Here is a 26,433-nt window from a genome sequence, read left to right as displayed (position 1 = left end):
TTGACAGGCGAGGTTTCTGCAATGACAGCTGTTTAAATGTTTCAGACCATTTCAGGTACATGGAGACACTACTTTCCAGCTGCCAATTTCATATGATCCATGGTGAAAGCAGCAACAGAACTAGAGTCACTTCTGTTTCTGATTAGACGACAAAATCTGACCAATCACAATGAACTATGTCGTTTAATACAAGCACAAGGGAGTATAATTTAAAATGGAGAGCAACTTTAAGTGCAATCTATATTGCAATGTCTCCATCTAGTGGTGAAAAAGAACAACACATGAACCAAACAGATAGGAAGTCATTGAAGTTTTTTTTAATGACATTTCCTCACAGCTGAGTACAAAAACAAACATTTAAAAGTGGTGAAGGATATGATTATATACTGTGCATCTATCTGTAGTTCTTTTTTTTTATATAAAAAGGACAGAAATGGTTTAAAATATCTGACATATTTCAATTTCTGTATTCAGAGGAAAAACATTTAATTATATGAATTTTTTTCAATTTGGAGGTAGCTGTTCAAAAGAACAGTTGACAATGACAACACCAACGGCGCGCACGCACGCACGCACGCACGCACGCACGCACGCACGCACACACACACACAGGTATGACAGACTGTCAATGTACTATACAGAAATGCTTTGGAAGATTAAAGACAGAAACAGTGAAACAGTTACAACAATAAACTGTCCTTTGGAACATGAGTCGTAGGAACTGGCACTTTGTTCTCATTGAAAGGATCTTCGAGGGGATCTATACCACTTCCTCTCCCTGACAGAACCTGTTATGAAAAAGAGCAGAGAACAACACGGAAAAGATTGCATCTGTATCTCAAAAAACTGAAAGTATTTAATCGTACAGTGCATTAGGTGGCTATGAAAGAATTATTATTATGCTTGGAGCAAACCATGTAAAGTATCACCTTCCATTGGCCTTGCCTCTCTTGGCATCTCTGACCACTTGCTACCTTCACTCATGAAGTATCCTATGATAACAATGAGTGTTGGGAAAATTTGCTCAGATTAGACACATTCGTTTTTATTTGCCTATCAAAAAACAAATGCTCAGAAGAAAGAAACATTTTAAAGATTTCAAAAGAACACACTTTGTTCCCTTATGATGTCTCGATTTCTCGCCTTTGTCAACTCTCTGGCTTCAAACTTGGACCTCTTCAGCAGGGGAGCTGCAGACTCGAGGGAGTTGTGCCTCTGTGTGGGAGCCTTCTCGCAGTGACTAGGTCCTGGCCTCAGTTTCCTCCTTGATTCATAATTTGTGGTTCTCAAAGCCTCCTCTGTCCCCATGCTAGTTTTTCTGTCCCTCCTGATGGCGACATAGCTCTTCTTCCAGTCTTTTCTCACTTGTTCCCATGCTGATGATTGCACAGGTGCAGAGGATAATGGGCCTTTGGTAGTTATGCTAGGATGATCTGATGTTGAGGGGTTGCTATAAGAGTGACAACACTTTAGTTTGGATGAAGACAAATGTCTTGGAACTGATGTGCTCTGCATAGTTTTAGAAGGACTAGAAAAGGTACTGGTTTCTCCAGACTGTGACAACTCTGAGCTTCGCCTGGCTTCAGGAATTTGTCCACTTGTGGAATTTAAGCTATCGGTGGAGGTGGATGGGCCTTCCAGGCAAGGTAACGACAGTTGTCTTGAAACCAGTCCGGGTTTTGTCACGTTGGCTTGAACCTTATTCTTTGTTCCACAGTGTCTATTTGCAGGTTTTGGTTTGGGCACAAGTTTTTCTTGTTCATCTCTTTGTGAACGCTTTGTATTCTTTTCACAGGGGTCCATCTTTTTTCTGGCTGCTGTGGGGGTCTTTGGAGACCTTTGGCAGTCTTTGGTGTTCGGAGTTTCAGCTTTACCCTGCCTGTGGACTTCTTTTGAAAGTTTCAAGTAATTGCAGGTTTGATACGACTTCTTAACTAAAAGGCGATGAATCACAGGATTTGGGCTTAAGGTGGAGTCTGCCTCCTTGTGCACAGACTGGAGCTGCTTCTCTGGTGAGTCATCAGATGAAAATACAGTCTTTTGAAGCTTGTTGTTGGCAACTCCACAAAGACTGTTCACAGATTCACTTAAATGTCTTTTTTGTATAGCAAATAAGGTATCACCACTGTCTTTTGCAACTGATGAGAGTGTTTTCTCTCTCAATTCCTCCTTTTTGCTGATCTGATTGTCTTTTTTGACCACTTTGTCAGAATCATGGAGAACTTTTCTTCTTTTTGAGGTCGTTTGTCTGTTGGACTTCTGTTGACCATACTCAGAGTCACCCTTAGCCTCCATCCGATGTCCACCCTTTTTTATACTGAGGGACAGGTCAGAGGATGTATTGTGCATCACTTCTTTCAACTGTGCACCATTAAGTTTAGACTGGTACTGCGGTACTGATGAGTCTGCAGAAGACAATCTCACTTCTTGGAGCTTTTCTTCAGCAGTTCCACAATCGCTGTCCACAGTCTCCGGTGAAGGTCTCATTTGTTGAATTAATTGCACACTGTCACTGTCCCATAAACCTGAAGGGAATAATCTCCCTCTGCTTGCCTTATTGTAGTTTTTGTCACTATCATCGTCTGTGTCAGAATCAAGGATTATTACATCTTTTGAAGATTTTTTTTCATGTAGAACATACTCAGAGTCAGTTTTGGTTTCAATCAGCTGCCCACTTGTTTCTGTGCTGTGTGACAAGTCAGAGTCTGCATCATGTACCACTTCGTCATTAAGTTTAAGCTGGCGCTGTGGTGCTGGTGAGGCTGCAGATGGCAGTCTGTTTTTTTTAAACACTAATCTCTTCCCTTTTGCCTCCATTTCACAGTGTTGGTCACTTTCATCCTCCGTTTCAGAATCAATAATTATTATGTTTTCCTTTTTTGAAATCTGTATGTTGGTCTTGGGTTTGACATGCTGTGAGTCAGCTTGGGCTACTATTAGCTCTGTAGGTTTTTGCATACAGCCCAACTTGCTAGAGCTGCTGGTTTGACCTTTTTGCACATTTGTAGCCTCATCAAGTTCACTCTCTTTTTCAGACTTGGTATCATTGGTCTCTGGAGGCAGATGTGCGGACCTCTTTTTTAACAAATGGTCAGACACTGTCATGTAGTTTTGTTCTGATGCAGATGAGTAATCACAACTGTCTTCCGTTTCCCAGCTGTCTTCGGACTCAGAGCTGGACTCTCTCCTGTTCTGAGGTGTATGTTGTTCTTGCTCAGAGTCCAGTTCATGTTCAGGTGTGCTCCTGCCTAATGCTAACAAAACTGTCCCATACTGTACAGCTTTTGCCCTTAGAAAGCTCTTAATTGTGTCAAAAACCTCCAGTTTGTAAGACGCAGAAGCTCGTACTGGTTTTGGAACTGGACAATATAACTCACAGTGTGTTGCATTTGTGTCACTGTGCCTGTCTTTGTCTCTAGTTTCATCATCATCTAGGACAACGTTTTCAGTGATATCCTGGGCTTCTTCCTCTGGTTCAAATTTAATGTCTGACATGCTTATAGGTATAACTATATAGTCATCATCCATCTCATTGTCAGTCCCATCTCCATCTTTCAAAACAGAGGAAGTACTATATGAAAAAGAGTGGTATGTTTCCCATCTCAGACATCTCTCACCGTCACATTTCGGACATAATAGATAATCAGTGTCACCAAAATATGCACAAGAGCATTGTTGTGGTACATCCAGTGTTCCCGTCTTTGGTAAAATCTGCTTCTTTGCAATCAGTCTCTCATCTGAAATGTTTTCTGTCTCTATCTGAGCTTGACCCCGAACACATCCATAGTCTTCATTTTCAAATGGTGACTGCTTATTGTCAGTTTCAGGTATTTGTACTTGTGTAAGTGAAGGTGTTTCCACAGCCAAACTCACAATCTGTTGATTATCATCTTCACTTATATCTTCATACTGGCGCTCTTCAAAACATGGTGGGAAGTTTAATTGCTCATGCTCTGTGTTTGGGAGGTTGGTCAACAGCTGTGACATGTCTTCATCATCTGAAATGTCTTCATATTGTGGATCTTTCAAAATTTCCACAGAGTCTGCTTCCTCACTCTTGCTTTCAGGTAATAGGTGCGGCTCTTGGAGTTGTGAACGTACAGATCCTGGATCCTCCATCACACCTCCATGGCTTGTTTGTTTCCACAGCCATTCACTTTGGCCTGTAGGAACTGATATTACATTATGGATCTGAATTTGATCAACTGATGAATTTAGCTTGGAATGTCTAATTACTTTCTGACAGGTAATATGACAATGTTGAGCTTCAGAGTTTTTGTTTTTGTCTGTATATGTGTCTTGATTTTCATTGAGTGATGTGAGTACAAGTGTTTCAAATCCAGTTACCACTGAACTTGACTTGGTTTGAAGATCCTCAGAGACGGTCACACCTCGCACATTGTCCAACCCTACTGCCTCCATTGGTTTTAGATCTGTATCTCCTTTGTCCTTCTCTGTCGTGTGCAAATCCTTGTTAATATTCAACCAAAGAGACTTTTCCTCTTCTTTTGACAAGCTGCTGTTGAGCAATAAGCTAGGGTCCTTCTCAGTCAGCCCATCCAAAGTCATTTCCGACATTGTCAGAACCAATGGACTTTTATCTTCACTCTTTGTGCAGGTGGCAGCAACTTTCGCCATAATCTGTGGATATTCTGTGGATGTAAAGAGATGAACGTTATCTATATCCCCATTCCAATACTGTTGCAGTATGACCTTGGAAAAGTTGTCCATCTTTGTAAAGGTCTCTACTTCCTCCAGACTAGCAACCAGCTCCTTCAGTGCAGTTAACGAATAATGAAGAGTGGTCATGCCATTCTGTAAGTACTTATCACACAATTTACTCTGGAAACTTTCATCATTGCTACCAACAAATGTTTTATGTTCACAGTAAACACGTTTCCCATCACCATTTGTAGGCATAATTACATCCAAGTGTATTTTTACTGGATAATTAAAATCTACAGATACACTGTTATCAACAGATTCATTTTTAGGAGCATGTTTTAAGTTTCTTATGGGAGAGACAATAGTACCTGTTGAAAAGTTCTCTGAAGCAACTGTAGAACAATCACCTTTGTCTTTGGATTTGGCAGGTAACTCAGCATTTGCTTTGCTGCCCTTTGAACTGTTCTCTTGAATTGCTGATCCACAGCTGACACTGAGTCTCTCTTCTTTGTTGGAGGTAGAGGTTATGGGGTGGTGGGACTGGTCAACATTGTTGGATTTTGGTGTGTTGCGGTCAGACTGGAGAATGGAGGCGCTGTTATTAATGTGAAAACTCTTGTGTCCATCTTTTCCTTCTTCCCGAGGTGAAACTGTTATAAAATATTTTAGCTTTTCTGTAATGAAGTCCTGTATTTGATCATCTGTAGGTGGTCCTGTTTTTCCAACTGGCAATAAGTTTTGAGTTGTAATCTGTCCAAAGTTTAGAGCGTTTAGTGAACTTTTCACCTGCTGACTCTTGCAGGGCACTTCACTTGAAAAATGAGCACTAGTATTGAGTTCAACGTTGGCATTAGTTTGCCCTGACGAAGAAGACGGAGTGGCATACAAAAATTTTGAATCTCCACAATCTTTCAGTAAGGAATATAGCAGTGGGCAAGATTTCTGCAGTTTGTTATTAGGTAGAGAAGAACGATGAATTTGCAAAGGAAATGTCTGTGCTGTGACTCCAAGGGCATCTCCCTGATGTGCTGCAGAACTGGTACCAGCTGAAAAGGCACTGTTTAAATGTTGTATTTGCTGCAGATTAGTATTATTGTTCAAATTCGAACCATTCAGGAAATGTCTACTAAAATTTTGCTTTGAACATTCCCTTCGTTGTCCACTATTATCACCAGACTGTCTCACTGAGTATTCCTTATCAGATGTCTCAAAATAACTGCTGCATTGTGCAGCGGCATGTGGTAATGAATTAAAGTCAGGACCACTGTTCAGAACAGTACATGCAATGTCCGTGGAATTTGGGTGCTGGAATCTAGTGCTTGCTATGCTTCCTTGTGACTTCTGTTGGTGTTGGAGTCCCTGGAAATTTTGACGTGGTTGTGCGTTGTCTTGCTGCCTCTGAGCTGAAACCACTCTGACCCCCTCAGGATATTGAGAGGCTACCATGTTGATTTGCATTCCATTGTCAGGGTGGCCCACTGGTGCAGGTTTAACATTGTTGTCCTGATGTGATGTAATAGCATAAGCATTACTCTTGTGTTGGAATGCAGGGGAGGCTCCTCCTTGGCTGTGTGGACATCCAGCGTGCATTGCATGGAGAGCAATCTTTCAAGTGACGACTTCAGTCAAGGATTTCTAAGGTCTAGGAGACAAAAAAGAAAATATTAGAAACTGGAAAGTCAAGGTTTCCTCGCCACTTAAGCTAATGCATCCGTGATCTGAGCGAGTGGCTGGTTCACATTCAATATGTCATGTATGCCTTCTCCACTACAGGCACCTAATCACCTGTGAATAAAAAGGAGGCTACAACCAATATTTTACAATAACAATGTATCCAGTGACAATGTATTTTTCACAATATTGAAAAAAATGTTTTTTTCTTCTTGCAGTTATGCACAGTCTGCCCTGCGGCCGAGTCTGACCCTCATTTCACTGCTTTGCTTACTGTACATTGTACCTTGCTATGTGACAAACAAAACTTTAATGGCAGCATAGCTCATACATGAAACATAAAATACAATAATATAAATAATTATTAAAAAAGAAAATACAAAAAAATACAAAAAAAACCAAAAGAAAAACACACATACACAACTGAAACATAAAAATACAACATCATTGTTGTTTGTGATAATACGCCACTGTTGCATTCCCTCCCCCCCGAGAGTACCTGGAACTAGGATGTAGTATATTTAGATTTTTTGTAAAACACCACGATTAATATTAATTAAGCTGTGCTTCACTATCATGTATGTAAATGTAAACTGTACATTGTATGTACTGTGGTCATTTAATTATGTTGATCATTATAAAATCACATTTGGTAACAGTTTCACCATATGCCATTTCCAGTTGAGCATTATTTTCCTCTAAATTGTGGAGTATCACAACCAAACACTAAATTGCTATATTTAATTTTTTCTTGAAGAAAAAAACAATCTCAGAAGTGACTGTTCTAGCTGGCAGTAGGTTCGCTACCAGATTCTTCAGTCACCTCTCCATCATCACATTAAAGAACAAATAAAGCAGCCGCCTATGTTTTCTGACAGTACGGGGCAAAGACAATGCAGGGCCAACAGCCGAATTGTCCCAACCGACAAAAGCTCTACCGAGAGCTAGTCAGTGGTGTGTGAGGGATTGCTGTCCCACAGCTGTGTTAGCTACTCCATGTCTTTTTGCAAACACATAACATCCCTTCAATGAAAACAGCAGTTGGACAATCAGGTTGTAGACAAACAAAGAAAAGTTTAGCCAGATTATCTCAACAACTTAATTTGAAGGTAAACCTTAAGGTGAGCACACCCACAATGCTCACCTTGCTCATCTCAATTGTGTTGCACAGGAAAACTGAATGCACTCAGTGAAGCAAGTTTGTTAAGTCAATGGGTAACCAGGAACTTGGAATCATTTTACTGTTTGATGTCATCTTCAGATAGTTTTGGTTAATCTGTAGGTTTAAAATCTGTTTGACTATCCAACTGTCCTTTGTAAAATCTTTTAAGGTTGCACATTATATGCGTGAAAACCTGCAGCCATTGTTTTCCACGTAAGCCCACACATTGGTGGCATCTTGATTAGGGCTGCTTCACATGTTTGTGACTGATGTCACTGTGTGCCATAATAATCATAAAATAACACAGGTAAAGCAAGACTTATAATGAAGCTGATTTTATCTTTATCTTATCCATACACTTATTGATCCAGCTCAGACTATTACTGGTTCTTTTTTTGTCTTTAAAAAAAAAATAATAAAAAAAAATACATTCACAACAAATTTGAATTGATTGTTCCAATTTGTCTCAACCAGTTGATCAGTTTACAACAATCTGCCACATTTTAAGATTTGTGGTAAACTACGATAATCAGTTAGTCTTGCATACAGACAGCTTTTGTTGTAGCATTTTCTAACAGTTCGCTATTAGCTTAACAAGCGCGATGTTAACATATAAAAAGACACCGGGAGTCGGTGGAAGAAACAGATAAAAATATCTCGTTTGTTTCTTGTTGAACAGGTGGTTGGCTGAAGTTCTTATTGGCCTTTTACTTTTTATTGCAGTTACAGTAACGAAAAGTTCAGTGATAGTTGTCTTTAACTCCAGTAATCTTCAATTATCTTTACTTCACTTGGCTCTGTGTCTGGCGCAGCTTCTGCTGTGCTGTTCACTCCATGTGTGAATGTGTGTGTGCACACTGTGTACCTGCAGCCCTGCCTCTCCCAGAAAGCAGAGAGGGCAGGCCAGAGGACAGAGAAGCAATGTGACCATAGATGATTTAGAAAATAAATATATGGCAGTTAATAGTGACTGGTCGCATCAAACAAATCAATGTATGTATGGCAACAAATCGCATCAGCCCTAATCTTGCTGCAATAGCTCATATCAGCTTGTCAGGTTGTGCTATCACCAAACAGCCAAAATGCTTTCTGACATTACTTGTCAGATGGTTTATGTCATTACATTACATTCATTGGGCAGATTCATGGGTACAAATACAATATATACATTCCAATTCAAAAGGAAGAAGAGCTAAAACGTTGGATAAGACAGTGGCGGCAGACAGGAAACGGGGAATGAAATGCTGCAAAAAGTCAAACCCACCAACATATTTTCGGACTCTGCTCAGAAAATATGCAATAGCAAGTGCCTTAACCACTCAGCTATCTGGTAACATCAAGCATGTAAGGAGTTTTGATTATCAGGAAACCCTACAGCTTACACACTGCATGGCAACAAGTGTTATTTATGTAACATCAGAATATTCACACACATGAACACTGGCTACTGGATATCATCAAACACACCACAAGTCTTCAGTAATGGTGACTAAATTATTACTAAAACTCAGCACTTAAACTTTTGCCTGTTTTGTTCGTTATGTCGGAGGTTTCTTTTGATTTTCTGATAATTGACACAGTCTTAACTATCCAGTCCACGATCCTGCCACTTTCCATTTTTGATAGGATGATGACTGGTGAAATTTAGCACACTCCACAGGCAGGATAACTGTAAGCTTACTCCAAATTTCCTTTCAAATGTCAAACTGATAATTTTTAACATAAATAGTAAAACAAACTGTAAACTGGCTACGTGAGTTGGCAGTGTTTTAAAACGGTCGGTTTAACTACATTGTAAAACAGCCAATTCATATAGGCCTAATAATGTTTGTATTTATTTAGTTGTTTTAATATTGAAAACAACACAAATACAATACTCTCTAGTAGGCTTTGTGGTCACTCAAAGACAGTTGAAACATATCTTAACTAATTTACTTGCGGACCACTAGGGGTCGCTTCTGGACCAATTTGAGAAATGCTGGTCTACAGTGTGTACTCATTACAGCAGGAAAGGGAGCTGGAGCTGATTAATACCTGCGTCATTTAACCCAGGTGTGCCAATTGAACCTTCACTAACAAAAGCCAGATGTTAGCAGGTTGTAATGGGTTTTTTGACCAGTGGAAAAGGGGCTATAGTAGGGTGCCCAAGCCTTTGGTTCAATTGCTGCTAATCAGCCCACTGTCAACCGTTATACAGTTAGCCCCCTAACTGCAGCTGGTGACGGCAGACCTTGTTCTACTTTCCGGAATAGTGGCAAGTGAACAATCATCTGAAAGAAGCAAAGCAGCGGGAAGATACAAATCCTAATTTTCATTTGGGGAATTTAACAATAAAATCGGAACGGAAACAGGATGAAAGAGTGAGCTGCAGGCCTGAACTAAGTTTTAAAACTTTCTAAAAACTTTCAGAATTCTGATTTCAAGGGCAACTGGGAAAGACAGTCAGCAGAAGAAGCTGATGCAGTCAGAAACTGACAAAACAGGGCATTAAGCCCCTTTTACACTAGTCAAAAACCCACTTAGACCTGCTACCACTGGGCTTATGCCAGCAATGGAAAAGGGTGCAATCGGATGTAAACACAACACCCAAGTGAACACACAATTTTTTTCCTCTTTTCTTGCTGTAAAGCCTTTCAGACCACGAGACTGTAGACACACCGTCACCAGGGTTTTCCCGGCTAGGAGCTTACTCTCTCTCCACTTCGTCTGTATGTGTGCTCTCTAAGTGTATGCGATTACATCGCTCTTTGCAGTTATGTGTCCTCAGACTGAACAGAAAGGCAAATCGACTAGCAGTGGAGAAGGGGTCAATCAGCTTTTTTTAGCAGGTTTACCCATGTTCAAAAAACCTGCTTATACCCGTTAATTTTGGTGGAGAAAGTGTATTAGAGAGACTGGATGCATCACTTCATTTGGCCTGCAGAAACATGGCTTTTAAAAAGGTGACCCACCGGCGAGCTATTCGGTAAATATGACATTAAATGAGCATCTTCAGAAAGTGAGAAAGCACCAATAATGAGGGGAAAATTGCAGGCTCATCTCTCCACTGAATGTCAAAATCAATTTATTGATATACTGTATGTGATGCCATTAGAAGCCATTCTTAAGGAGAGGAGGGAGGCACCATATCATTTCATGATATGTGAGCTACGCCTCACATATCTCATAAAGAGAGAGAGTGGTAATGCTAAGACATGTTCACAAATCAGATGTTGGAAACTCAAGAGCAGATTATCAAATTCAATGATTTTGGGAAGAAGACAGGAAAAGAAACAGCAGAGATTTTGGGAAGCACAATGAAAGGCCATGACATTGCAAACAGTCGACAGACAGTACAATAATGGCTCCAATACCTCAGGGAAAGCAGAGGGGTGCATGCGCACATATTAAAACAAAATCCACTAGCAACTTTCTTTCCATGTGCATCACATACCCTAAACCTGGATGGGGCTATGGAAATTCAGTAATGTCCCTAAGTAGGTGTGTTTTTTGGTTTTATAAATCAGTTACACACACTATTCAGTGCAAGCCCGAACAATGGGATGCTTTACAGCAGAAGATGGAGTGCTCCCTGAACCATCTGTCAGATATGTGCTGGAGTGCATGCACAAATGAAGTGCATCTGGTTGCAGGCCTTTGCCCTGATTGTTTGATGTCTTCGACAGTTTGGTTTCCTCAGTGGCCTGAATGGGTCTATGACACTGGATTTGGAACTGGTTGTTAGAGACTCCATCTGTGTCAGTACAAGTCTAATGGTCAAGAGTTTATTTGAAATTGACCATGTTGGTATTAGAACTAAGGGTGGGTAGGTGGTGGTGCAAAATGGTTGACCTGACTTAAGGTCATAGCTCAAAATCTATAAATTTTAACTGGTATGCTATTAGGGCTGAGCGATAAAGCAATAGCAATATTTAATCACAAAATTATTTTCCCTGATTAAAAAATGTTCAATATAAATCGATTTCCATGGTTATAGCAAGCCCACAAATGAATCACGAACAGCCAATCATGTCGCAGGAATAGAGGTCTGCATTGCTAAAGTTAGGAGGCATGGTGAGAGGTATAAATGCAGTCAAGCACGTGATATTTACAGACGCACACATGTAACATTGTATCTTCATCCTCCGAACTGCATTCTACTTTTTCTGCGGTGCTGCTCATTTCGCCTTACTTGCTTACTCTGCTCCAACTTCAAGCACGTCAGTGACATGACAGGATCCACTAGAAAGAGGATGTTTCACTCTGCATGATTTAAGGATACACTCACACAACACAGTTCATTTGTGGTTGTTCAATGGTGTTACAGAGTTAAGTGAACTATATGAGTAAAGTATAAACTAATGTTTTTCACTTGTACTCCAGTTGCTCTGTAGACTAACTCAGTTCTTTAGTGTTGGCAATAAAGATTCAGTTCTTGTTTCTTGGAGTTTATTTCTGAAAATACAAACCCCACCAGCAACCTTCGTTATTTTAACTGGTGTTACTTTAACACCAACGCTCAGCACTGGCTAAAATGAGAAGCTTCAGCTAAATGTCTTCTATACTGATTTCCTAATTACTAGAGTCTGAACTTAGAAAACCAATGCAACTTTCCAACCTCAGTGTCTGAAATCACCAAAGACCAATTAATATGTAAAAAAACCCCACAAAAACATCCGTCTACAGCCTGCCATACTTCCAGCTACGCCCACTTCATGTTACATCATGATGCTGTGCCTCCCAGTCCAGTGTGAAGGGGGTTAAGCATAGCACAGCTATTATTAGCTGCTGTGCAGACTCGTGCTGACCGATTAATCTTATTTTATTAGCGACATGAGCATGTGCAATAAACACGTCACAAAAGATTGAAACGCAATGAATTAGAAAAAAATTATTGTATTTACACACACCATGCACACAGGGTTTTCAAGGCACAGCAAATGAGCCAAATAAACTGGAAAAAAGTTACCTGCAGCAGGAGGAAGACGATGAGTTGACCAATAGTGACCTATGTCTGTGTTCTTCATTCAACTTCACGCAGCAAAACTGTACATATGTCAATATTTATCACATCCTCATCGCAATATGTAACAGTGTCATCGCATATCGCAAATTTTCCTCATATCATTTAGACCTAGTGCAGACCCGCTGAACAAGTTTGAAATTTGCTGACCAAAGCATCTCACACAGAGGCTCTGACACTCTATCCCGACGTTTTATCTCCGTATCAGAAACGATCTCCATACATACTATCACACCTGAAAACGGATACATGACCAATCACATACACTGGGTATGTGCGAGTCTGTGTAAACAGGAAGCAGATTGTCCTCTCTGCAGGTGATTAATTGCAAAGAATACTGCGAACAAGGAACAGCAAAGGTAGTGGCAGTGTTAAAATGCAGAATTTAAATGCACAAGAGCTGCTAGCAAAGACAACAAAGTCAGTAACACTTGTATTTCACTATACATGTTGCTTTTACCACTTAGTTGAGGCCCGATAGGGAACCGACTGTGGGTGTCTACGTCATCATTTCCAAAGGTCTCTGTTTTCGCCCGTTCAGACTAAACGCAACCCTAGACTTTTCAAACTAAATGTTTTTGGTGCTCAAAAATATAACTTCAACATCATAACTGACATTTTCAATTAATGTGGTGTTTGTCTTAAGTGCCCACTAGATGGCAGTATTAGAACAAAAATGACAACCTGTTGAATTTTGAAAAGATTGGAGGAGGAAAGAAAGATTTTGGGTTCTGTAAGCCATTGATTTCAAAGTAAATCTGTTTGAGATCCTTTCTGATTAGTGGCGAGAGTGTTTTCCTGATAAATGCAACATTTCTGTTTTGAAAGCAAATGTGGCTGGAATAAAAACACACATATGTTCTGTTGTTCACCTTCTGGCCAGGAATGAGAGGATAGAGGATGTAGAGACAGAGCAGGTGAGCGGGGGCGGAGCACGAATGGAGCAGGGAGTAGAGCAAGGAGCGCACCTGAAACACTCAGATACTTTATACAAACAGATACTTGAACTTAATCAGATTTAACTCAAACCCACTCAAATTCGCAAATCACAATGTTGCATTGTCTTTCACAAGTTTCAGTGATTTAGTCAGGAGTTTAACTAATTCTTGATCCCCTATGCACAGATGGACTGTTCACTATACAGTTCAGCATGGCATGGCCGAATATGGGATGAGCAAGGGAGACTGTATTCAGGATCTCTTGAAAGACCATTAAATTGGCTGACATACAAAGTAGAGGTGGGAAGAAAAAAAAAAGAAAAACCGATATTGCGCTATTTTGCGTAGCAATATCGTATCCATCTTTTATTATAAAAAATTGCAAATACGAATTTAACTAGAATAATTAAAAAAAAAAAAAAAAAAAAACAATTCTGGCAAGGTCAGCAGGGGTTAGGTAGCATCCAGGAGGCAACATGTAGGCATCAGAGAACAAAATCAGAAAAACCATCTGCATTTAAATCAAATTAGTGGGTTTATTTTGGATTTATTAAACATAGAGGGGACAAAGGAGATGGATATGACACATCTCAGTTGTATAGCAGTTGCTGTTATCACCAATTCACAACTTGTTAAGACAGTAATACAGCTAAAGATTTGCTCTAACTTTTCATCTCAGTCCCACCAGTGTGTTTGTCATTTCCAAAATTAGACAAGTAGTTAAATCTGGATACATTAGCTCTCTCTGCAAACAAAACAACGATACAGCCAAAAAAAGCACTCCAAAAGCGTGTTTCATCGTATCCATATCTCAAACGTTCAGCCAATCGATGCTGGTCAGGTTAGTCCTCTTTTAAAAAATAAAATGAAATAAAATAAAAAATAATAAATTACTTAATATAAAGATATATTAACGCAAAGGGCATTTTAAGTACTCGACTACAGCAACATGCGGATCATTTTTTTTAAACTGTGTATTACCATACACCACTCATAGTTGTGTGTGCACTGAAGTTGGAGTCGCCCAGCTGCCGCTGATTAACCACAGACGAGGAGAGGCTGTATGCTAGCGCCTCCAGATAGTTCAGTCTTTGTCAACTGGTCTGGGGATAATCTGTTTTATTGATCATAATTAGTCGAGACCCAGTTTTTGTCTTATCAGTTATTCATACCGATTACAAATGCATTTTGTTAGAGGGGCGAGACGAGCAAATACAACAAGTAGCAGTTATGTTACTTTCATTTCGGACGTCAGTTCTGAAATGCATACCATGTTTACTCCATGAGCAGCCAGCACAAGACAGGAGGAAATTAAGATAATATCTCATGTAAACGAAACTGAGACTGCGTCACAGACAGAGCTCTTTGGAGTCAACTTCCTTCTTTCCTGGTGTTTCACGGTTAGTTACATTTAAATAACAGTTAATTAAAAACACGCAAATGTATACGCTCCCTCTTATCACTCATTGTTACTTACCGAATCTCCACATTTCACGTTCGCGTATTTAACGTATTCAAGCGTTTCCTCAAAGCTGTTGTTAAGGTCCTCTCATAATTTTCTACGTGACTTTTCAGGGCGTAAAACTTCACTCCAGACGACTGAAAGAAATTCGATCGGAGTGGCCGTTGTCCGTTAACGTTAGGAGTGGCAGTAATCCGTTATCGTCCGTGTGTGTCCAAAGCAGAAAAAAATGGGGATGGATTTCCTCAACGGTACTCCCACTGAATTTGTAGTCCCAATGCTCTGAGCTCCACAAGATGCAGCTGAAAGGAAGCTTCAAGGTTCAGTGAAGAGAGGGGTGGGCTTACTGGACCGATTATATGACGTTCAGCGTGAGTTCTGATTGGTTAGGTTTTTTGGGGGGGTTTCTGTTTTTTGGAAGGGGTGTTTACCATTGTAAAAGGCGCAGGAAGGCAAAACCCAAATGAAGTGAGTAAATTCCATGCATCTATTATAAGACTTCGCCAACAATACACCCATGGTAGTATCTAACAAAAGAGCTGCAAACTCTTTTCAGCGCTTAGTTTGGTCCATTAGTGGTGGGAACTCAGGCTGTTAAGTGTGAGTCTGATCATCTGGCTCAGCTCAGCCCAACAGCTCTTCCTTTAGTTCCACTTTTGGCTTCTATAATTCAGCCAAATTTAGCAATGTTTTGACGTTTGATTTCTGTAATGTAATTATACTAAATGTTATCATTTCCAGAATACCACAATTTTCCATCATGTTTGGTATAAAAACAGTCAGAATAGGATGTATCTCCTATTATTCTGTCTTGTATTAATTAAGAAGAACTCCGCTCTCAGAAGAGAGAACAATTATGTCACAAGCCTTTTTGGTTTGTGATGTATCTGTTCTCCCTGTCTGCATGTGGATGGCCACAATACATGGAAAAAGCTAAATTAAAAAAAATATGTATATGACATGTTCACATAAAAAACGAATAAACTAGCATTTCAACAGTCTCACACAGAGAAGAATTTCCCTCACAGTTTTAGAGCCTGGAGTGCTGCCAATTTAGTGCATTGTCACTAGATTTAGAGACACCTCTTGTTACAGGCAGTCTACCGAGCCGCTCTGGTTTCCCGGCTGCACAGGAACTGCAGGGAAGTGGTGGAGCGCTTCCAATACACTGTGCATTGCCTTCATAACAGCAACATGTATTCAATAATATTTCTTGACATATGCACTCATGATTATATTTATGCAGCATATTCTAATGTAATGTTGAAGTTGATTCATTCTGGTATCTAAACTTTGAGGTAATAGAGGATTTTTTTACCTGAATTCCAGCTTCAGGTTTTTTGCTTCTATTTGCAAGTGCGCCAGATCAGATAATGGGAGTGCTGCATTGAAACTGTCTTGATATGATATGGATTAACGATTTCATGTAATCTTGTGAGGGGATTGTCCAGGGCCTGGGGTGGTGGCAAAAAGTCATATCTAAATTGTAATCATCTATCTACATCTTATGCACTCATGTATTAAGTATTTCAGTATATACTCATGTATTTTTGTCAACATCTGTGGAAAACATTAGTAGGAATGTGACTGAGAATGAAATGAGCTGATGACCTGAACTCATGTCAACATGACGGGGACAAGAGTTCTGGGAGAGGGGCCAGAATTTTGCAAAACAGAGTTACTGGAAAGGGAGATTGGTTTCTCAAAACTTAGTGCATAATTGTATTCACAAGGGATGTGAGGCTGTTTGGTACTGCTCCATAAAAGGTAGGATTGAAGGAGTTGGTTTTTGCCGCTATCTGCAGATATTTCGTCTGCCACCAAGCACTTGGGTTCAAATAAAATATACTCTGAACTAGCAAGACTGTCTCAAGAATAATCTTTCAGCTACAACATAATCTACTTTCATTATATGTATCATTATTACTAAAGGAGGCAGAGGAATAACTAAACATAAGACAAACCGAGCAGAGAAAGCAGGAGAGAGAGAAGTCATCGCTAACTGCTAAAGAAGCTAGCAGATCTGAATAGCATGTAAACAAGAGAAACACCAGGAACAGGAAATAAGACAATACACTTACTGCACCACAGCAATAAAAGACCTATTAAGAAATAAAGGGTTTGTGTCCTCTGAAACGCTAGAGGGCTTTTAATTTGAAATGGTTACAAGTGCTTGTATTTAGATGTCATGACATGGGAGTGATGATAATAATGATAGAAAGAACATTTTGTGAGATACAACTTTATTTGAGTGGTCTGAGGCCCAGTCGTATACATATTTTTTTAAATTTAGCTTTTTCCATGCATTGTGGCCATCCACATGCAGACAGGGAGAACAGATATATCACAAGCCAAAAAGGCTTGTGACATAATTGTTCTCTCTTCTGAGAGTGGAGTTCTTCTTAATTAATACAAGACAGAATAATAGGATGAGACACATCCTATTCTGACTGATTTTATACCAAACATGATGGAAAATTGTGGTATTCTGGAAATGATAACATTTAGTATAATTACATTACAGAAATCAAACGTCAAAACATTGCTAAATTTGGCTGAATTATAGAAGCCAAAAGTGGAACTAAAGGAAGAGCTGTTTGGCTGAGCTAAGCCAGATGATCAGGCTTACACTTAACAGCCTGAGTTCCCACTACTAATGGACCAAACCAAGCACGGAAAAGAGTTTGCAGCTCAGTACATGTCGGCACATGAGACTGGGCTTAAGGCTGATTTCAGTTTCTTTGATTTATACACTGTGTTCTCTCTGAACAGACATTTCTCACTGTCTAAAGGCCAAAATCCAGATGGGAGAAGCTCTTTGTTCGAAAACAAAACAGTGAGTCTGCAGCCATGCCAACAGCCATCTGAAAGTTGTACTTAGACACAGAAGTGCTTTGAGCTAAATGATAATATAGCCGTGCTAACATGCTCACAATGCTGGACTACCGCTTAGTTTAATATGTTGAGATATTTGTGGCGGAACCATAAATGTCAACACCTCTAAACTTAAGTGCTGATGAAAAGTCAGGGATCACCAATGTCGGGAACATGAATGGACAAACTATTTATCTGACTTTCTTCAGTACATTTAAGTTTGGACTAAAGTAGCAGACAGGCTGACAATGCCATCTCTAGAGCCATGAGTGGCTAAACCCAACTGCATACATCAAGCATTACAGAAATAAACCAACACCCTAATCTCTGTACATTACATGTTCCTTTACAGCTGCTTGTTTCACTTCCCTTTATCCAACCTAGCTCATGTTGTTCTGTTTCTGTCTGAATGCTCCTCAATCAAAAGCTCAATTTTCTCTTTGGACTCCTGCAAACAGCAGGTCACACCATGCTCTCCTCTCCTCGCAGTACCAGGAGGACGAGGGATCCACTCAGTCCTAGACTCAACACAACACGTAGACAACTAACATGAAGCAGTAAGGAGCAAGAGAGAGAACGGACAGGAAGGTGAGTTGAAAACAGGTAATTGTGTACTTTTGCTTTGCAGTTTTAAAACACCAAAGATGATTTGCCTAAATGGAAAAGGTATCTGAAACAATAACGAGTCGTTAGATAAAAGTCTAGTTTTTTCAACAGTGTTTTTATTGCTTCTCATTTGTACAGAAGTGTTTTGGTTTTAATTACCAGAACTGAGTTAGAGGCAAACATGTTTCACAAGCTATACTCAATTTGAAAGTAGATGGTAAAATGAGAAAATGACATGAAGCAGTTACAGAGAAGATGAATAAGTGTATGTCTCTATGTATAAAAAACAGAACTACAAACACACCGTTCTTGGTGCTGATCTTGAGTTGATTATACGATCTGTGTGACTGGGCACTGCTCAGGCTGATCCAGGAACAACGTCTGGAACATGTGATTGTAGAAGGATGGGTGGTACAGGCAGGCCCGAGTGCAGTCTGGGCTGAAGTTCACCTCCAAGATCTGAGGCTGCATGAGCCGCTCACCTGACCGGGAGTCAGAACACACACCGATTAGAAATGGTCCGGTTGATTATACAGTACACAAGTGTTATAACAGGTGTTACTGTGCTATAGACTTCCACAGGTGACAGTACTGTGTGTGTGTGTGTGTGTATGTGTGTGTGTGTGTGTGTGTTTGTGTGTGTATAAAAATACTATAGACAGTGAACAAATTAGACAGAGTAGAAATAATATGTTCTTTATTAGACAGTAAACAAAACAGCCATAATCTAATTAGACACTACACACCTAAATTATGCTGTAATTAGAAACAGCATATAATGATGTATTAGATCCAAAATAAACAATACTCAGACACTATTACACCAACTTATACACTAATTAGAAAGAACATAGGAGACCCTAATATACCATTAGACATTAAATCAAATACAGAGTCGTATCAGATCCAAAATATGCTACAGACTCTATACTGCAAATGATGGTGTGGTGTAATAGACATTTACTGCTACCAACATGGGCCTTTGAAGCTTAATGAGACAACTCAGGCTGTAATTAGACAACTGTGATGTCATGTTATATCAGACATAGTCTTTATAATAATAACTCAAAACACAGCACTCAGAGTTCAATACGTTTAGATACAATACCCACCAAACTATAAAGGATGTATTTCCCACTGTTAGCCCTGTTATTTTAGCAATTTTTAACAGTTATTTGTCCCAGACTGTTTTTAACATGCTGTCATTCATCCTCTCCTAAAAAAGCCCAATCTAGACCCTTTGTCCTTAAACAATTACAGACCCATCTCCAAATTCTTTTTTTCCAAGGTTCTTAAGAAAATAGTCTCATCTAAATTGACATTCTTTAATAATCTTTTTAATAGCTTCCAATCTGGTTTTAGAGCGCACCATAGTAGAGACAGCCCTTGTTAAGGTTACAAATTACTTATTGTGGGCTGCTGACAATGGTTTTTACTTGATTTGAGATTTTAGATTTAAGTGCTGCATTTGACACGTTTTCAATTTACATGCTTCCTCTTCCATCAGCTCTCTCAGCACAAATCTTGGTGACCTCTCTAATTATATTAAGCCAGCTACTAGGAATCTAGGCGTAATATTTGATGCCAACTTGGCTTGATTATTGCAACGCACCTTATTCAGGTATCAGCCAGGCCTCCATCCACCGCCTTCAGCTCACACAAAATGCTGCTGCTTTTCTGATTACTGGAACTAACCAGTACAATCACATAACTACTTGCCTCCCTTCATTGGCTCGCTGTTAGATTTCGGATTGATTTTAAAATTTTGTTACTGACTTTTAAAGTCTTGAATGGCTCTCCTCCCAATTACATCTCCGATTTTTTGACAAGGTATATGCCCAACCAAGAATTGCAATCTGCGGATGGAGGTCTGCTGGTCATACCAAGGTCAAGGTTTGTGACTAAGGGTGACCAGGCGTTCGCTATTAGAGCCCCAGCACTTCCTTTAAATACTTCTTAAAATGCATTTCTGTGTCTTAACCTTTGGTAATGTCTGATTTGTGTTTTATTTCTGTTGTTATATCTGTTGCTTCACTTGTCATTATCAATGGAGGCCTAGAAAAGGCGTTAGAGCTTGATGGATGGTTTTACAGTGTGAAACTTTCTTTCTTACAGCAGCAGCAGATCGTGAGCCTTGACTGGCTGAAGGGCAGGTACAATTTTTCTAACTCTCTATCACTGACAATCACGCTCATTTTAGAGGCTTGAGTGCTTTAGGCTGTGGGTTAATGTTAATTAAGAATGGCGCAGCACCTGAAGGACTAAAATACAGAAGGATGGCCCTGGGATCAGTGGGTTGATTGATGATCCTCAACATTCACCATAGTAAACTCAGGTGTTTTTTTTATGGCAATGGCATGTTCTTGCCCCAGGTCACAAAAAGTAATATGAATTCCCCTCAAAGGATCAGCAGAGAACTCAAATTTGAAGGTATTTACACCACTAAAAGAGATCTTTACTAGACCCCAGGACAATTACACTTGATCCAAAACCCGAACAGACCCAACTACAGTCACATGTCAGGTCTCTGATATTGAACGGACTGGATCCCCTATAGGTTGAAGAAACAAGGGTGGTTGAAGCACACCTTCCAGATCAGAGCTAATTTTGCTGGACCAGCGCTAGTTTTGCAGTAGTTGAAATGCTTGATGTAGTCCAAGATCTGGAGTATGAAGCAGCTTCAGTAAAAAAGTAATGCATGACTCCTGTATCTGCTGGCCTTTAAAGGTCCAAGGTCAGGCACAGGTCACCATAGTTCACTGTTTATCTCTACCCCAGGGAGTGTGAAGATGCTCCAGTCCCACCTGCCTTACAGTCCCAGGGACAGATGAATCGTCCTTATTAAGACAAACGTCAAGATAGATTCTCAGTGTGACTTAGGTAAGAGATCATGTCCAGATTTAGGTAAAGCATTCATGGATCTTTCTTCACCCTGCGGATGTTGTTAAGTTTAGAACATATATGCTCACCATTTTCCCCAGTGCTCCACTTCAGCATGAGGTCTACAGCGTATATCGCCCGGGACGATGGATAAGCACAGATACCATATGGAGCACGTCGAGATGAGGCTGCCTGGAAGAGCTCCTTGAATGCTTTAAACAACTTTTCCTATAGGAAGCAAGGTAAAAAAGTGAGAGATGGGAAAGGATGGGAGAAGAAAAGGGAACACCAGAAACACCACACTGAGCGATTTACACCAGATTTTGCTCATCCTGACAACCAACAGGAGGATTATGACCCTAACCCTAAGCTTTATGGAGAAGTTAATGATTTGGTACTCCAAGAGCCAGTTAGAGCTCTGTTTTTAATAAGCTGAGTTAAAAGGCAGCTAATATTGAACCTACTGTATGTTCCTACAGTTTAAATGTGGATTAAGTTTTCAATTCTCCCTGGAAAACTTCCTGCAGATGAAGAAGGGCTAAACATTGACACTTACCTCCACTTCCTTCCATGGATGCTGTGGGTACTGCTTCTGAAACATAGGGATGAACTCATCATAATGAACCTACAAACAGAGGAACAGAGACTTAGTTAACACCTTAATAAATACTAACTTAATCTTTGTTGTTTGTAACTTGTTGTCACATACCTGCTTCAACTCTACACCCTCTGCATAGTTCATGACAGTGAAGTGCTTTTGGTAATCATCGAAACGGTCCAGGGAGAAAGGTCTGGATAGAAAAAACCAAGATCAGGCCCAAACAGGAGAAGAAGGTACCTACTCTGAATACAGATAATCTATATCATTACTGCCACGTATCATGCTGCATGCATGACATCAAAAACATCTTTATAGCCACACAAGCGGCATGGCTCTACGAATGCTTGTTGGTCGGTTGGTCAGTCAATTGCTTTGGTCCAGACTCAAATATCTTGCCAACTAGTTGATGGATTGCCATAAAATCTGGTGCTGAAATACATGGCCCCCAGGGGATAAATCCTTACTCTTCTAGTAACATCATGACTTCAAAATCTTAATTAACTTTCTTCTTCCTATCTAATAGTTTTTTTTTTTTTTTTTTTTTTTTACAGTGAGTGTTACTGCCTCACAGTGTGGCTGCTGTTTTCTGAAACCTCAGATCCAGGATATCGATCGTGGCTTGGGTCAACGATATTTAAGAAGTTCTTTCTATGATGTCTAAAAATTTATACTTATGGAACTTGAACTGATAGGGGGCCAAATAGCAGCCTCTGACCACTTCTTGCTAAATTACAGGTCACAAAAATGACTAAGCCAGCAACCACTGAAGATCTGGGGCAAATAGACCTACATCCTTATCCGTCATGTGTCTATTCCAAAGTGGAACTATAATATACACCGATCAGCCATAACATTAAACCAGCTAACTGGCTGGCAGTTGTGGCTGATCCATATGTAAGTGCACATATTGTAAGCTATGACACTTAGGCTAGGCTTATATTAGCTGATATTGTATTTATAATGTATTTATAAGCTCAGCATTTTTATAAGCCTACATGCCAATAATTATGTACCAATCAGGCACAACATTAAAACAGGTGACTGGTGTAGTGTATTATCCACTTCATTTCTTCCTCTTTCAACAGTCTAAATTGTTGTAGGTTCTTCCTTTATTTAAGTTTTATTAATAAGTTAAAGAAGGGTGTCAATTAAGGTTTTATCAAAGGTTTCCTTGAAACTATACATTATAAGTTAAGTTTAAGGAATGCGCATTAGGGGTAAATCTGCTTACTCCTCAGGTTTTCTGTCTCTGGTTTTCTGACATTCAGGATGTGTGGGTCCTTTTTTGGACTGAAAGGTTAAGAGGTTAGAGACCAGAGGTCATCGACCAGATATGGTCGATCATTTGTGTGAAGGCCCTTCTATTAAAAGAAAGGCACATCCCAAAGGTGGGATGAGATTGATAAATAGAGGGGTTTGTGAAACGGCAGAGAGAGATCTCACATTGGCAGAGATGCTCCAGGATTAGGCATTTTTAGACTAACACTGTTTCTTTCTTGTAAATAAACTTCTTTTGGATTACAAGTAAAGACGTGTCGGCGGTGATCACTTCTTCACATCAGCACCTCAAGATACCACACTGGTTTTAATGTTGTGGCTCCTTGGTGTATATGAAGATGAATCTTTATCAGTACTTTGTTGATTCCGTGAGTCAAGGTGGAACTAAAACAACCAGTAACCAACTGGTTTAACACCCACAACTAACAAGGAGTGCTTTAGAACTGGTACTATTAAAATTTAAACATACGTGTATCTGTATGTGTGTTGTACCTGTTAGCAAAGCGCAGCCAGAAGACATTGTAGGCATAAAGACACAGAGGCTGCACAGAGCGCAACATCAGCATGTAGCGAATGTCAAACTTCACCATCCCCACCTCCTCTCTGCTGAACAACACCGGATCCTCCAGGTACTTACACACCACCTGGGAAACAAAGACACACATAAAGACACACACAGGACACACAAAGACAGAGACACACACAGACATACAATGAAACACATTAAGACACAAACAAAGACAAAGTTATAAGCAACAACATAGTGAAACCTTGTAAAGAAAAGGAAAAGACTCATTGACCTAATACAACATTGATTTTTTTTATGGAAATATGTAGCAATAGTAACCACAATGATAGATATGTAAATTCATATAAAGAAGTAGAGTCAATCAGCAAAGACATGCATCCATGAATGAGCCACTCTGAAGTGGCCAGCATCACACACACTGAACCACAGCAAACAAAACTACACATTCAAGAGTGCTGTGGTGGAATTTTACAACACTCAGTTAGGAAGTAAATAAGTACAAATAAGAAACTACTATACATGAGTAATAATAGGAAATACACAGTAACTGAAGAAAGAGACAAAGAGTAAAGAAATGTACAAGGTAGGATCACAGTATGGACATAAGTGCAAAGATAAAACTTGAATCTCCTCCTCCTGGTTGTTTCCTCCTCCAACCAGCTAGGTATCAGGGAATATGGTCACAATCTCTCCCTTCTAAGTTACAGTGTTGAATAATGGCAAGAAGTGCTTTTACAGAACATTATGATGTCACAGTGAAGTTGACCTTTGACCTTCTGGATATAAAATATTATCACTTAATTTTGTACTTCATAGACGTTTGAATTGTGTAATTATTAGGGTATGAATTTTTGAGTTATGGCCAAAAAGATTTGTGAGGTCACTGCGACCTTGACCTTTGACCACCAAAATCCAATCAGTTCATCTTTGAGTCCAAGTGAATGTTCGTGCCAAATTTGAAGAAGTTCCCTCAAGGTGTTGTGGAGAAGTGAAGTGTATACATGTATTAGGAAAATACAGCACATTCCTCATACTATCTTTGGGGGTCATAAAACCTTGATTTATGTTACGCCTACAGTACTTGTGGCGCCTACACTGCTGTATGTGCATTCGCATTTTTCTGTTCATGTCTACTTTTTTTTTTTTTTACTTTTTATTTGAATTTGTATTAGTATAAAACAAAACAAAACACAACACAAGTATACACATGGAACAAGTACATCAGACAGGGTCATCTACAGAAAAACACGATGGCAGGGTTTGTAAAAAAACAAAGGGTTGGCAGAAGTCAGGCTGAAGGGTTAGCTCTAGAGTTTTTAAGGAACCACAGTCCTCCATTAAAATCCACAGAGACACAAAATACCTTCCCTCCGTACAGGCCTCAAGGGCCCCAATAAAATTAAAAAAAAAAAAAAAAAAAAAATAGTAATAATAATAATAATTAAATGAAAATAAATATGTAATGAAGTAAATATGTATACAGAGAGAAAAGAAATATACATATACAGATTTCAACCCTAAATATACATTCAGTGGTAAGGTTACCTCTTATCCATGTAGTCCCTCCATTTCCACCAACACTGGTCAGCCCCCTCAGTATTGTGTCTCAGGGAGAATGTTAACCTTTCCATATTGTGAATTTCTTCAACTATTCCTATCCAGTCTGAAATAGTCGGGGATTCCTTGCTCAGCCATTTCCTGGTTATTGCCTTTTTACTACCTGCCAAAAACAGCTGTAATAGGTATCTGTCCTGTTTATTTATTTCGGTTGGTATGTTGCCTAAGTATACAACATTGAAACAGAGATCTGGTTGCAAAGTGATTATTGATTTAATTGCTGTTGTAATATCTTTGCAATAAGACGAGATAATGGGACATTCCCAGAATATGTGAAAATGGCCAGCTAACATATTACCACACTCCCTCCAACATCGTCCTTGATCTGGGTTATTGGTCTGTAAGCTTTTGATTCTAGGAGTTATAAAAAATCTTAAAATACTTTTCCAGGTGAATTCCCTCCATAAATCTGAGCTGGAGGTGGTGGACAATGTCCTACAGATATTTAGCCAATCCTCTTCAGTTAACTGAATGTTAGCTTCTTTTTCCCATCTTGATTTAATATACATTGTGGAGAGGCCTCTGTCCTTCTGCAGAGCTGAATAAATCCTTGAGACCAATCTTCTACTCGATTTCAACAAATATCTCTATCAGGTTCATTCCTTCCTCTCCAATAGTTTTGATATTTTTATTAAAGTAATCTCTCAGTTGGAAATATCTGAAGAGATCCTGTTTCTCCAAATTGTGCTTTTCCCTGAGACACCCAAAGGAAACCAGACCAGCATCAGTAGAAATTGTGCAATATGAGGTAATACCCAGGTTTGTCCAACGTGTAAACCTGCTGTCCAGTTCGGCTGGTGTGAACTCCGTATCAACTGATACCCAGCGTAACAGTCGTACGCTTCTTTCATATTTAGAGGCTTTAAGGATTTTGTACCATATGTTTAGAGGGGTTTCGATCCAATTACCTAGTTTATCTTCCAGTAAGTACTTTTTCAAGAGGGATTTGCCTCCCAACACAGATGGGAGAGGTTCACATATAAAGTTTTGTTCCAACTCCTTCCATTTTGCCTCACACTCCGGATCACACCAACCGCTAGACCGCTCTGTAATACTCTTCCAAACAAGGTAGAGCTCTTCCACCTCTATCTTTGGGCAATTGTAGTGTCTGATATCTAATCCGTGGTCTTTGTTTTGCCCAGATAAAA

The 26,433-nt window shown here is 39.6% G+C and overlaps 2 protein-coding genes across 7 annotated transcripts in view; both read right to left on the bottom strand.

The window, feature by feature from the left end:
* Positions 1–274: 274 nt before the first annotated feature.
* LOC111224535 lies at positions 275–15,207 on the bottom strand. Of its 5 annotated transcripts, none has more exons than XM_022749069.1 (5): positions 14,916–15,207; positions 5,034–6,307; positions 1,113–4,652; positions 930–992; positions 277–788 (listed from the first exon to the last, which is right to left on the bottom strand). In XM_022749069.1, the coding sequence occupies exons 2-5, from the start codon at positions 6,253–6,255 to the stop codon at positions 736–738; spliced, it is 4,878 nt and encodes a 1,625-aa protein (XP_022604790.1). In that variant the 5' UTR covers positions 6,256–6,307; positions 14,916–15,207; the 3' UTR covers positions 277–735. The 5 variants fall into 5 exon arrangements, with proteins under 5 accessions (XP_022604794.1, XP_022604795.1, XP_022604790.1 ...); XM_022749071.1 differs by having other exon boundaries at positions 5,073–6,307; XM_022749073.1 differs by lacking the exons at positions 930–992; positions 1,113–4,652 and having other exon boundaries at positions 275–788.
* A 3,284-nt stretch (positions 15,208–18,491) lies between these two features.
* The window catches only part of ttll12 (tubulin tyrosine ligase like 12), a 49,520-nt gene continuing 41,578 nt past the window's right edge, over positions 18,492–26,433 (bottom strand). The window contains exons 10-14 of one of the 2 annotated variants that reach the window (XM_022749076.1): positions 23,632–23,783; positions 21,970–22,051; positions 21,817–21,852; positions 21,350–21,488; positions 18,492–18,862 (exon numbers count right to left, since the gene is read on the bottom strand). In XM_022749076.1, the coding sequence (XP_022604797.1) occupies positions 18,711–18,862; positions 21,350–21,488; positions 21,817–21,852; positions 21,970–22,051; positions 23,632–23,783 (561 nt within the window). In that variant the 3' untranslated portion in view covers positions 18,492–18,710. Of the gene's footprint in view, positions 18,863–21,349; positions 21,489–21,816; positions 21,886–21,969; positions 22,052–23,631; positions 23,784–26,433 lie in introns of both variants that reach the window. The other variant, XM_022749075.1, reaches the window with a different exon arrangement.

The sequence above is a fragment of the Seriola dumerili genome, unplaced genomic scaffold (genome assembly GCF_002260705.1).
Source record: "Seriola dumerili isolate Sdu_G_001 unplaced genomic scaffold, Sdu_1.0 BDQW01000138.1, whole genome shotgun sequence".
NCBI lineage: Eukaryota > Metazoa > Chordata > Actinopteri > Carangiformes > Carangidae > Seriola > Seriola dumerili.
Note: the sequence above shows the minus strand (reverse complement) of the source record. Positions and strands in the feature narration are given on the sequence as shown.